At 55.5% G+C, this 11,604-nt stretch overlaps 1 protein-coding gene across 16 annotated transcripts; it reads left to right on the top strand.

Annotated features, from left to right (window-relative positions):
- Positions 1 to 79: 79 nt before the first annotated feature.
- Positions 80 to 11,580, top strand: YIF1B (Yip1 interacting factor homolog B, membrane trafficking protein). Of its 16 annotated transcripts, none has more exons than XM_074023438.1 (9): positions 80 to 199; positions 4,639 to 4,756; positions 6,609 to 6,847; positions 6,924 to 7,028; positions 7,194 to 7,272; positions 7,402 to 7,459; positions 8,505 to 8,651; positions 8,736 to 8,829; positions 11,179 to 11,580. In XM_074023438.1, exons 3-9 carry the CDS (start codon positions 6,644 to 6,646, stop codon positions 11,332 to 11,334), a joined length of 843 nt encoding a protein of 280 aa, XP_073879539.1. In that variant the 5' UTR covers positions 80 to 199; positions 4,639 to 4,756; positions 6,609 to 6,643; the 3' UTR covers positions 11,335 to 11,580. The 16 variants fall into 16 exon arrangements, with proteins under 16 accessions (XP_073879539.1, XP_073879538.1, XP_065391556.1 ...); XM_074023437.1 differs by having other exon boundaries at positions 8,505 to 8,660; XM_065535484.2 differs by having other exon boundaries at positions 6,583 to 6,847.
- The last annotated feature ends 24 nt before the right edge of the window (positions 11,581 to 11,604 follow it).

The following is an 11,604-nucleotide window of genomic DNA, read 5'->3' as shown; positions in this document are numbered from 1 at the left end:
GGGAGGGCGTGGCCTTCCCTCAATCCTGACGTCCATTGGCTGTCTCTTCGCCGGCGGGGCGTGGGTACGGGAGCCGGGCGGGCACGTTCCGAACCGCGGCTGAGGCGGCGGCGGCGACGGCGGCGAAGGCGAAGGCGAAGGCGAAGGATGCACCCGGCAGGCTTGGCGGCGGCAGCGGCGGCGGGGACGCCCCGGCTGCGTAAGTGGCGTACGTGGCCGGCGGAGGAGATCGGGCGGGCAGGGGCGTGGCGGGGCGGCCGCGGCGGTTGGCGAGGTCACTGCAGGTCGGAGGTCACGAGATCAAGGATCTGGAACCCCGAGGTGTGCACAGCGCTGGGATGCCAGGTCTGGGTAGGGGGCGCCTTGGGGGGCGATTCTTTAGGAAATTCCTTTAGAAGAAAACAACTTGGGACAGGATAGCGTGCGACATGCAGAGAAATGCAACTTTCATTCATTTGCAGTTAGCGATCCGCCCTCCCCGCTCCCCACCTTTCCGTGGCTCCCCAGTGCCCGCCTGCTGTCGCCCACACCCTTAGGACAGTTTCGTGCCCCCCCGTGAGCGCAGAGGGCCATACCTACCGCTCATTTAAGAAGCGAACCTGTATTGTGCTGTTGGCCCCCTTTTCCTGTCTCTTCATCTCCGTGAGTGTGCTGTGTGTTTAATTTGTTCATTCAATCTAACTTGCCTCAACTCCCATGTGTCAGGCCCTGCGCTGGGATGGAGATGTGGGAGCCCAGAGGAGGCATGTGACCCAGCCAAGGGGTGTCAGTGAAGCTTCCTGGAAGAGCATACTTCTTTTTCCTTTTTTTTGAGACCTAATTTTGTTCTTGTTGCCCAGACTGGAGTGCAACAGCACAATCTCAGGTCACCACAACCTCCGCCTCCCGGGTTCAAGTGATTCTCCTGCCTCAGCCTCCCAAGTAGCTGGGATTACAGGGGCAGGCCACCACGCCCGGCTAATTTTGTATTTTTAATAGAGATGGGGTTTCTCCATGTTGGTCAAGCTGGTCTCGAACTCCCGACCTCAGGTGATCCGCCCGCCTAGGCCTCCCAAAGTGCTGAGATTACAGGCATGAGCCACCGCGCCTGGCATGGAAGAAGATACTTCTGATGATGAAAAGTTACCCAGGAGAAGGAGATTTGTGGTGAGAGGGCAGGCTGGGCGTGGTGGTTTACACCTATAATCCCAGCACTTTGGGAGGTCGAGGTGGGCTAATCACTTGGGACCAAGAGTTGGAGACCAGCTTGGGTAACATAGCAAAATCCTATCTCTAATAAAAGTGCAAAAAAGTAGCCGGGCGTGGTGGCGAGATTGCACCAGCCTGGGTGACAGAGCAAGACTTCACCTCAAAAAAAAAAAAAAAGAGGGTAATCCACCTGCCTCGGCCTCCCGAAGTGCTGGAATTACAGGCATGAGTCACGGTGCCCAGCCAACCAGCCTGGCCAACATGTGAAACCCTGTCTCTACTAAAAATACAAAAAAAAAAAGCTTAGGTGCCATGGCTTACACCCATAATCCCAGGACTTTGGGAGACCGAGGCGGGAGGATCACGAGGTCAGGAGTTTGAGACCAGCCTGGCCAGTATGGTGAGACCTGGTCTCTACTAAAAATACAAAATTTAGCCAAGCGTGGTGGCGTGCGCCTGTAGTCCCAGCTATTTGGGAGGCTGAGGCAGAAGAATTGCTTGAACCTGGGAGGCGTAGGTTGCAGTGAACTGAGATTGCGCCAGTGCACTCCAGCCTGGACAACAGAGTGAGACTCTGTCTCAAAAAAAAAAAAAAAAAAAAATTGTCTGGGTGTTGTGGTGCGCACCTGTAATCCCTGCTACTCGGGCAGCTGAGGCAGGAGAATCTCTTGAATGTGGGAGGCGGAGGTTGCAGTGAGCCAAGATTGTGCCATGGCACTCCAGCCTAGGCAACAAGAGTGAAACAATGCCTCAAGAAAAAAAAAAAAAAAGAGGGAAAGGCATTGGAGGCCTGTGCCAAGTAAAAAAGTAGACAAATGAATATATATTACAGAAATTATTAGCCGGGCGTGGTGGCTCACACCTGTAATCCCAGCACTTTGGGAGGCCGAGGCGGGCGGATCACAAGGTCAGGAGATCGAGACCATAGTGAAACCCCGTCTCTATTAAAAATACAAAAAATTAGCCAGGCACGGTGGCGGGTGCCTGTAGTCCCAGCTACTCAGGAGGCTGAGGCAGGAGAATGGCGTGAACCCGAGAAGCGGAGCTTGCAGTGAGCCGAGATCGTGCCACTGCACTCCAGCCTGGGTGACAGAGCGAGACTCCGTCTCAAAAAAAAAAAAAGAAATTATTATGAGTGCTCAGAAGAGAAAAAGAAAGCACCGCATGTTATGAGAAGGAGCCAGGCGGGGCTAGTGTGTTCCAGTGAGGAGTGAGGAAGATCACTTGAGCTCAGGAGTTCGAGACCAGCCTGCCCAAAATGGTGAAACTCTTGTCTTTACTAAAAATACAAAAATTACCTGGGCGTGGTGGTGTGCGCCTATAATCCCAGCTATGCAGGAGGCTGAGGCAGGAGAATTGCTTGAACCTGGGAGGTGGAGGTTGCAGTGAGCCGAGATCGCGCCATTGCACTCCAGCCTGGGCGACAAGAGCGAGACTCTGTCTGAAAAAAAAAGAAGAAGTGGGGGAAAGAAAAGGGAAGTGGGGCTTGCGGAGAGGCTGGGGCCAGTGCTGCTTGCCTTGGAATTGAGGAGACCTGGGTCTGTCTTCAGGCTACGAATAATTGAGAGGAAGAGTTCGAGGCTAGTAGCTGATCAGGAGTGACATGGATGGACTGCTTTTTATGAGGCCAAGGAGTTTATGAGTGTCACAACAGCTTTGCAAGGTGGGACAGTTAATTCCGTTGTGTAGAGGAGAACATCCAGGTGCAGAGAAAATCATGATGTGGATAATTCTATTCCTCTCCCCATTCCCACTGTCATGTGATCACCCATTCCGTGTGCCTGCAATAGTGCCAGGCAGATAGTAGGATCTCAGCAGATATTTGCAGGATAGCATTGGTTATTGATTAGGAGCAGAGGCCCTGGAGGCAGAGTGCTGGGTTCAAATCCTGCCCTTCCCATTTTCTCCATACAGAGAAAGTGGAAGTACAGAGCACTTCCACTTGCCCCATTACTCAAACCGGGATCTATAGAGACAGTATTGGCTCTTCCCACTTCTTTTTTTGAGACGGACTCTCGCTCTGTTGCCCATGCTGGAGTGCAGTGGCGCCATCTTGGCTCACTGCAAGCTCTGCCTCCCAGGTTCATGTCATTCTCCTGCCTCAGCCTCCCAAGTAGCTGGGACTACAGGCGCCCACCACCACGCCCGGCTAATTGTTTTTTTTTTTTTTTTTTTTTTTTGTATTTTTAGTAGAGACGGGGTTTCACTGTATTAGCCAGGATGGTCTCCATCTCCTGACCTCGTGATCCGCCCGCCTCAGCCTCCCAAAGTGCTGGGATTACAGGGGTGAGCCACCGCACCCAGCCCTTTTTTTTTTTTTTTTTTAAAGAGGGCTTTGCTGTGTCGCCCAGGCTGGAGTGCAGTGGTGCGATCTTGGCTCACTGCAGCCTTGACAACCCAGGTCCTCTCACCTCAGCCTCCCAAATAGCTGGGACTACAGGTGCGTGCCACCATGCCCTGCTATATTGTATTTTGTAGAGATAGGGTTTCACTATGTTGGCCAGGCTGGTCTTGAACTGAGTTAAAGTGATCTGCCTGTCTTGGCCTCCCAAAGTGCTGGGATTATAGGCGTGAGTCACCATGCCCAGCCTCTTCCCACTTTTTTTTTTTTGAGATGGAGTCTCGCTCTGTAGCCCAGGCCAGAGTGCAGTGGCATGATCTTGGCTAACTGCAACCTCTGCCCGCGCCCTCCCCCCCGACCCGCCCCCGTCCCAGTTCAAGCAGTTCTCCTGCCTCAGCCTCCAGAGTAGCTGGGATTATAGGAATGCACCACCATGCCCAGCTCATTTTTATATTTTTAGTAGGAACGGGGTTTTGCCATGTTGGCCAGGCTGGTCTTGAACTCCTGACCTCTTGATCCGCCTGCCTTGGCCTCCCAAAGTGCTGGGATTACAGGCATGAACCACTGCGCCCGGCCTCTTCCCACTTCTTAACACACCTCCTCTGAGCACACCTCAGCAAGTCCTGTCCCTTCTAGCTCTGAAACTGATCCAGAAATAACCCATTCCACTTTTACACCCCCAGTCCTGTCTGCCGTGGTCTCCCACCTGGACTGCCCCAGCAGCCTCCTCTCTCCCTTCCCTGCCCACCCCTCATCTGTTCCCCATATGAGGCCACGGGGACCTTTTAAAATCGTTTGAAACCTGGCTCTCATACTATGACTTTGGGCAAGGGCCTGAGCCTCTTCAGGGCTTGCTTTTCTCATGTAAAATGGGGATGATGATAGCATTGGCAGTTGGCAGAAACAGGGTGGTTGTGAAGATGAAATGAGTTCATCCACAGGATTATTGTAATATTTATCAGGCACAGCAGGGCTGGACTCCTGCTCTGCCACTCACTCAGTTTGGCCCTTTGCACAAGTCATTTTAGCTGTCTGGGCCTTGGTTTCCACACCTGTAAATTGGGGGTGGTCATTTATTCTCTTTTTTTTTTTTTTTTTTTTTGAGACAGGGTCTCACTGTGTTGTCCAGGCTGGAGTTCAGTGGTGCAATCTTGGCTCACTGCAACCTTTGCCTCCCAGGCTTAAGCGATCCTCCCACCTTGGCCTCCCGAGTAGCTGGGACCACAGGTGTGAACCACCACGCCTAGTTAATCTTTCTATATTTTGCAGGGATGGGGTTTCGCCATGTTGCCCAGGCTACCTTTATTCATTGATCAGATTTTTATCAAGCGCCTACTCTAACCCTGTGCAAGGGGCTGGGGACTCAGCTGTGAACGAGATCAAGATCCCCACCTTGGGGGACTCACATTCGAGTGGGGGAGACAGTGAACAAAATAAGACAGCCAGCATGTCAGCTGGTGCTGAGTTCTAAGGCTATCAGTGAAGCAGGGCAGGGGGTGGGGAGTGCCACCAAGGGAGGTACGGTTGTAGACAGGATGGCTGGGGAAGGCCTCACTGAGCAAAGCCCTCGAAGAGGAGAGGAGGGAGCCCTGAGGATGTTGGAGGAAGAACGTTGCAAGCAGAGGCACAGCTGGTGCAGAGGCCTTGAGGCAGGCACCTTCCTGGTGCGTTCAGTGAGCATTGGGAGGCGCAGGTGGCTGGAGTCAAGTGATTGAGGGGGAGCATGGGAGATATGCACAGAGGCCTTGTGTAAAAGGCTTGGTACAGGATTTTGTACCCAATAGCCCCTCCTCCCCCCGTATGTAGTAGCTTTTAAGATAATCATCATCAGATAAGTGGATGGGTGGGTGGGTGAATGGATGGTTAGATGGATGGATGATGGATGGGTGGATAGATGAATGTGTTGATGGATGGATAAATAGCTTGGTGAGTGCATGGATGGATGGATGGATGGACGGATGGATGGAAAGATGAAAGCATCAGTGGATGGATAGTTGGCTAGATGTGTGGGTGGATGGGTGGGTGGATGGATGGATGGATAGATTGATGAATGGGTTGGTGGATGGATAGATAGCTTGGTGAGTGGATGGATGGATGGGTGGATGAATGGACAGATAGATGAATGCATCAATGGATGGATAGTTGGCTGGCTGGCTGGCTGGCTGGATAGATGGATGGCTGGCTGGGTGGATGGATGGATGATGGATGGATGGGTGGATAGATGAGTGGGTTGGTGAATAGATAGATAGCTTGATGAGTGGATGGATGGATGCATGGATGGATGGATGGATGGATGGATGGATGGATGGATGGATGGATGAATGGATGGAAAGATGAATGCATCAGTGGATGGATAGTTAACTAGATGGATGGGTGGATGAATAGGTGGATGGATGGGTGGGTGGATGGATGGATGGATAGATGGGTGGATGGATGGGTAGGTGGATGGATGGGTGAGTGGATGGATGGATGGGGGTGGGGGTGGATAGGTGGATGGATAGATGGATGGATGGGTAGGTGGGTGGATGGATGGATGGATGGGTGGGCGGATGGATGAATGGATGGATTAATGGGTGGGAGGGTGGATAGATGGTGGATGGATTGATGGGTGGGAGGGTGGATGGATAGATGGATGGGTGGATGAATGGATGGACAGATGAATGCATCAGTGGACGGATAGTTGGCTAGATGGGTGGGTGGATGGATGGATGGATAGGTGGACAGATGGATGGATGAATGGATGGGTGGATGGATGAATGGGTAGTTGGAAGGATAGATGTGGATGGGTGGGCGAGTGGGTGGGTGGGTGGATGGATGAATAGATGGATGGGTGGGTAGATGAATGGATGCATAGATTAGTGTATCAGTGGATGGATAGTTGGCTAGATGGGTGGGTCGATGGATGAATGGCAGAGGCTGCACCTGCCAGTCCATCTGATGTCAAAGCTAGTGTCTCTAATGGTGACACCACCCTCCTCTCAGTAGGAGCAGGAGGCAGAACTGCAGGATGAATGAGGCTCACCAGGCCTCCCTTATCTATCCTGGATCCCCAGTGTCTCCCCACCCTCTTCCCTTGCAGCCTCAAAGCGGAGGATCCCTGTGTCCCAGCCAGGCATGGCCGACCCCCACCAGCTTTTCGATGATACAAGTTCAACCCAGAGCCGGGGCTATGGGGCCCAGCGGGCACCTGGCGGCCTAGGCTATCCTGCAGCCTCTGCCACGCCCCAGGCAGCCTTCCTGGCTGACCCGGTGTCCAACATGGCCATGGCCTATGGGAGCAGCCTGGCTGCGCAGGGCAAGGAGCTGGTGGATAAGAACGTAAGTGGCCAGGGCTGGCGGGAGTTGGGGGACGCACGGGGCCACGGGCACTCAGGCTTGAGCTCTGCCTCCCCAGATTGACCGCTTCATCCCCGTCACCAAGCTCAAGTATTACTTTGCTGTGGACACCATGTATGTGGGCAGAAAGCTGGGCCTGTTGTTCTTCCCCTACCTGCACCAGGTCAGCACCCCCAGGGGAATGTGGGTCTGCGGTGGGCCTGTGGGGGCTCAGGGGTGGGGGCAGGTGTGTGGTGGGGCCAGGAGATTCACCTCGAGGGAGGAGGGCCTGTAGCAGGGTAGGAGGGACCTGGTTCTGAGGGTCCTGCCCATCTCCCCATCCCCACAGGACTGGGAGGTGCAGTACCAACAGGACACCCCGGTGGCCCCCCGCTTTGACGTCAATGCCCCGGACCTCTACATTCCAGGTTTCACCCTCCCTCTACCCTGCACCCTCCTCTCTCTTCCGGGCCTGTCTGGGGTGGGTGTGTGGGTGTCTGGAGGCCCAGGGCAGTTCTTCTTCTGGTGACCAGTGTCTGTGTGTCTGCCTCCCACAGCGATGGCTTTCATCACGTACGTTTTGGTGGCTGGTCTTGCGCTGGGGACCCAGGATAGGTAAGGGCGGCCTGGGGCAGGCCGAGTAGGGTGGGGTTTGGGAGGCCCATGGTTGGTCAGGAAGGTTTCAGTTCCAAGGTCTCAGTTCCCCTCTCAGGACAGCCCCACTTTGCTCCCAGTTGGCCCAAGATACGGCCCTCAGGGTCACCATCAGCATCACCCTCGCCTCTTCCCTCTCCTTCCTACCCATGTGCATTGTGTCACCACACCCTGTGCTGGGCGACCCTCTCCATCCACCCTTCCTCTTGGCCTCTGCTACCAGACCCATCCTCATCCTCGCTCTGTCGTCACCAGCTCCCCATTGCACCCCTACTCCAGCAGCAGCCAGGACCGTCCTGTCTGAGGTGTGAGCCTGGCCACAGCCCACCCTGCTCCACCCTACTATCCATGGCTCCCGATCAAGCCTCAGCTCCTCAGCCCCGCACTGCCCCTCCCGTTGCACACTTCTGTCCGTTCCTTTCCTCAGGAGGGCTGGCGCTGTCTCCTGGGGCCTTGTCACATCAACTTCCCTCTGCCCGGGAGCGTGTTCCCCTCCACTACTACTGAGTACCTGGGCATTCCCGCTGGCTCCATTCCAGTGTCACCTCCTCCAGGAAGCCTTCCTGTCCCCCAAGCTAGGTCAGGCCCCTCCTCTTGCTCACACTGCCCTGTTCTTTTCCTTTGTGACACTGAACACATCTGTCATTAACTAACTGGTGAGGCCCTGGGGATATGGCAGAGGCCGAAGGCTTTGTCCCTGACCAGCTCCTTCCTGCAGGCCTCAGCTTGCTGTCCCCTCTCCTGGGAAGCCCTCTCTGACACCTGCCTCCTGACTGTCAGGCACAGCCCCCTGTGACTCCAGCCCTGCCCACTCTGGGTGTCACTGTCTAGGGATGGGTCTGCCGTCCTCCCTGGATGGGATTTCCATGAGAATAGGATAGCGTGCAGGTCCATCTTGGTCACTGCCGGGTGTCCAGCCCTACCCAACACGGGGCTGTCCCCAGGCGGGTGCTGGGGGTGGGAGGTCTGAACCAGCCAACCAAGTGGCGGGACTTGCTGCCTGCAGGTTCTCCCCAGACCTCCTAGGGCTGCAGGCGAGCTCAGCCCTGGCCTGGCTGACCCTGGAGGTGGTGGCCATCCTGCTCAGCCTCTATCTGGTCACTGTCAACACCGACCTCACCACCATCGACCTGGTGGCCTTCTTGGGCTACAAGTACGTCGGGTGAGTACGCCCGCCCTTCATGCCAGCCCCAGCCCTTGGGCCTTGTCCTCACACAGCCTCCTCTCCCTCCCCCAGGATGATTGGCGGGGTCCTCATGGGCCTGCTCTTCGGGAAGATTGGCTACTACCTGGTGCTGGGCTGGTGCTGTGTGGCCATCTTTGTGTTCATGGTGAGCAGGGGCTCGGGGCTGGTGAGGGTGAGGGCACAGGTGCCCCGGAGGCATCCAAGAAGAGGATGTCAGGTGTGGGGTTCAGACCAGAGACACATTGCTGAACTGAAGAGCCCTGGAGTGGCTGCCCAGCCTGGGGGGGTCAGGAGGGCTTCCTGGAAGAGGGGGTATCCTGAGCCCTGGAAGAGGAGATCCCAACCAGGCTGCTAGAGGCTGGGGATCCCCAGCACACAGGCTCCAGGCTGGGCTCTCACCCTCATTCCACTCTCCTTGCATGGGGGCTTTCCTGCCAGAATTTCCCTGGAAGGAGATTCTCTAGAGCCCTTCCTGCTAGAGTCAGGGGTGCTGGTGAAGAGCACTGGGGTCTGCAGGCTGGGTGGACCCCAAGTTTAGTTGGATCCTGGGCAAATCACTTCCTTTCTTTAAACTCAGTTTCCCCTTTTGCCGGGCGCGGTGGCTCACGCCCGTAATCCCAGCACTTTGGGAGGCCGAAGCAGAAGGATCACGAGGTCAGGAGATGAGACCATCCTGGCTAACACGGTGAAACCCCATCTCTACTAAAAATACAAAAAAATTAGCTGGGCTTGGTGGTGTGTGCCTGTAGCCCCAGCTACTCGGGAAGCTGAGGCAGGAGAATCGCTCGAACCCGGGAAGTGGAGGTTGCGGTGAGCTGAGATTGCACCCCTGCACTCCAGCCTGGGCGACAGAGCAAGACTCTGTCTCAAAAAAAAAACAAACCAGGCCGGGCGCGGTGGCTCAAGCCTGTAATCCCAGCACTTTGGGAGGCCGAGGCTGGCGGATCACGACGTCAGGAGATTGAGACCATCCTGGCTAACACGGTGAAACCCCGTCTCTACTAAAAAATACAAAAAACTAGCCGGGCGAGGTGGCGGGCGCCTGTAGTCCCAGCTACTCGGGAGGCTGAGGCAGGAGAATGGCGTGAACCCGGGAGGCGGAGCTTGCAGTGAGCTGAGATCCGGCCACTGCACTGCAGCCTGGGTGACAGAGCGAGACTCCGTCTCAAAAAAAAAAAAAACAAAAAAAAAAAAACCAAAACTCAGTTTCCCTATTTTAAAATAGGAGGATGATACTTGCACCTTAAGGTGCTGGGAGGATTCACTGTGAACATGTGAGAAGCAGAGGGCAGACCGTGGTGGCTGGTGAGCCAGGGCAGAGCCTCACGCAAACTTTGACTTAGGTCTCGTCATTTAAAAGTTTAGGCCAAGCGCATAACTCACATCTGTGATCCCAGCACTTTGGGAGGCTGAGGCAGGAGGATCACTGGAGGCCAGGAGCTTGATACCAGCCTGGACAACATAGCAAGACCCCATCTCTAAAAAAATTAAATAATTAGCCAGGCATGGCAGTGTGTACCTATAGTCCCAGCTACTCGAGACGCTGAGGTGGGAGGATCACTTGAGTCTGGAAGATTGAGGCTGCAGTGAGCTGAGATCATGCCACTGCAGTCAAACCTGGTGGACAGGGTGAGACCCTGTCCTTTTTTTTTTTTTTTTGAGACGGAGTCTCGCTCTGTCACCAGGCTGGAGTGCAGTGGCGCGATCTTGGCTCACTGCAGCCTCCTGGGTTCACAGGAGCGATTCTCCTGCCTCCGCCTCCTGAGAAGCAGGGAGCACCACCATACCCAGCTAATTTTTTTTTTTTTTTTTTTTTTTTTTTTTTTGAGACGGAGTCTCGCTCTGTTGCCCAGGCTGGAGTGCAGTGGCGCGATCTCGGCTCACTGCAAGCTCCGCCTCCCGGGTTCATGCCATTCTCCTGCCTCAGCCTCCTAAGTGGCTGGGACTACAGGCGCCCGCCACCGTGCCCGGCTAATTTTTTGTATTTTTAGTAGAGACGGGGTTTCACCGTGGTCTCTATCTCCTGACCTTGTGATCCACCCGCCTCGGCCTCCCAAAGTGCTGGGATTACAGGCGTGAGCCAACGCACTAGGCCAGAGACCCTGTCCTTTAATAAAAATAAAGATAGCATTTCTGGCATGTCTTCAGAAACTGCCATGTGACCAGCATAACGGGGAGCAGCAGCCAGGGCCACGTCTCCCACCCCCTCAGGCCGGGTGTCCACCGCGAAGTCCCCCTTCACCCGCTCCCAGACCTTGCCTGGCATTTGAGTGTCGAACCTTCTCATATTTTGCCCACAGGGTCCAAATCCTCACCATGTTAGGAGGTTTGGGGAAACTGAGGCCCCCAGAAACCTGAGGCTGCAGAGGGCCAGGGACTTGTCCCCGGCTGCCTGGGGCTTCTAGACAGAGGCTGGAAGTATGTCGGGGCTCTCACTCTGGCCCAGAGAGCTCAAGGGTAAACCCCTTGGTTCCTCTCTCCCTTTCCCACCCAGATCCGGACGCTGCGGCTGAAGATCTTGGCAGAGGCAGCGGCTGAGGGGGTCCCGGTGCGTGGGGCCCGGAACCAGCTGCGCATGTACCTGACCATGGCAGTGGCAGCGGCACAACCTCTGCTCATGTACTGGCTCACCTTCCACCTGGTGCGGTGAGCGGAGCCTCCCGCCGCCGCCGCCGCTGCTGCTGCTGCTGCTGCTGCTGCTGCTGGGAGCCACTGGACTCATCTCCTGCCTGCAGGCCCCAGGGGTCCACCCTGTCTGGCCACAGGCGACGCCTCCATCCCATGTTCCGCCCAGCCCCGCCCCCAACCCAAGGTGCTGAGAGATCTCCAGCTGCACAGGCCATCGCCCCAGGGCGTGGCCGCTGTTACAGAAACAATAAATCCTGATGGGCATGGCGTGGGCAGACTCTCCTTGGCCGCG

Source organism: Macaca fascicularis, chromosome 19, assembly GCF_037993035.2.
Source record: "Macaca fascicularis isolate 582-1 chromosome 19, T2T-MFA8v1.1".
Lineage (NCBI taxonomy): Eukaryota > Metazoa > Chordata > Mammalia > Primates > Cercopithecidae > Macaca > Macaca fascicularis.
The sequence above is the reverse complement of the archived record's forward strand: the minus strand, read 5'-3'. Positions and strand labels throughout refer to the sequence as shown.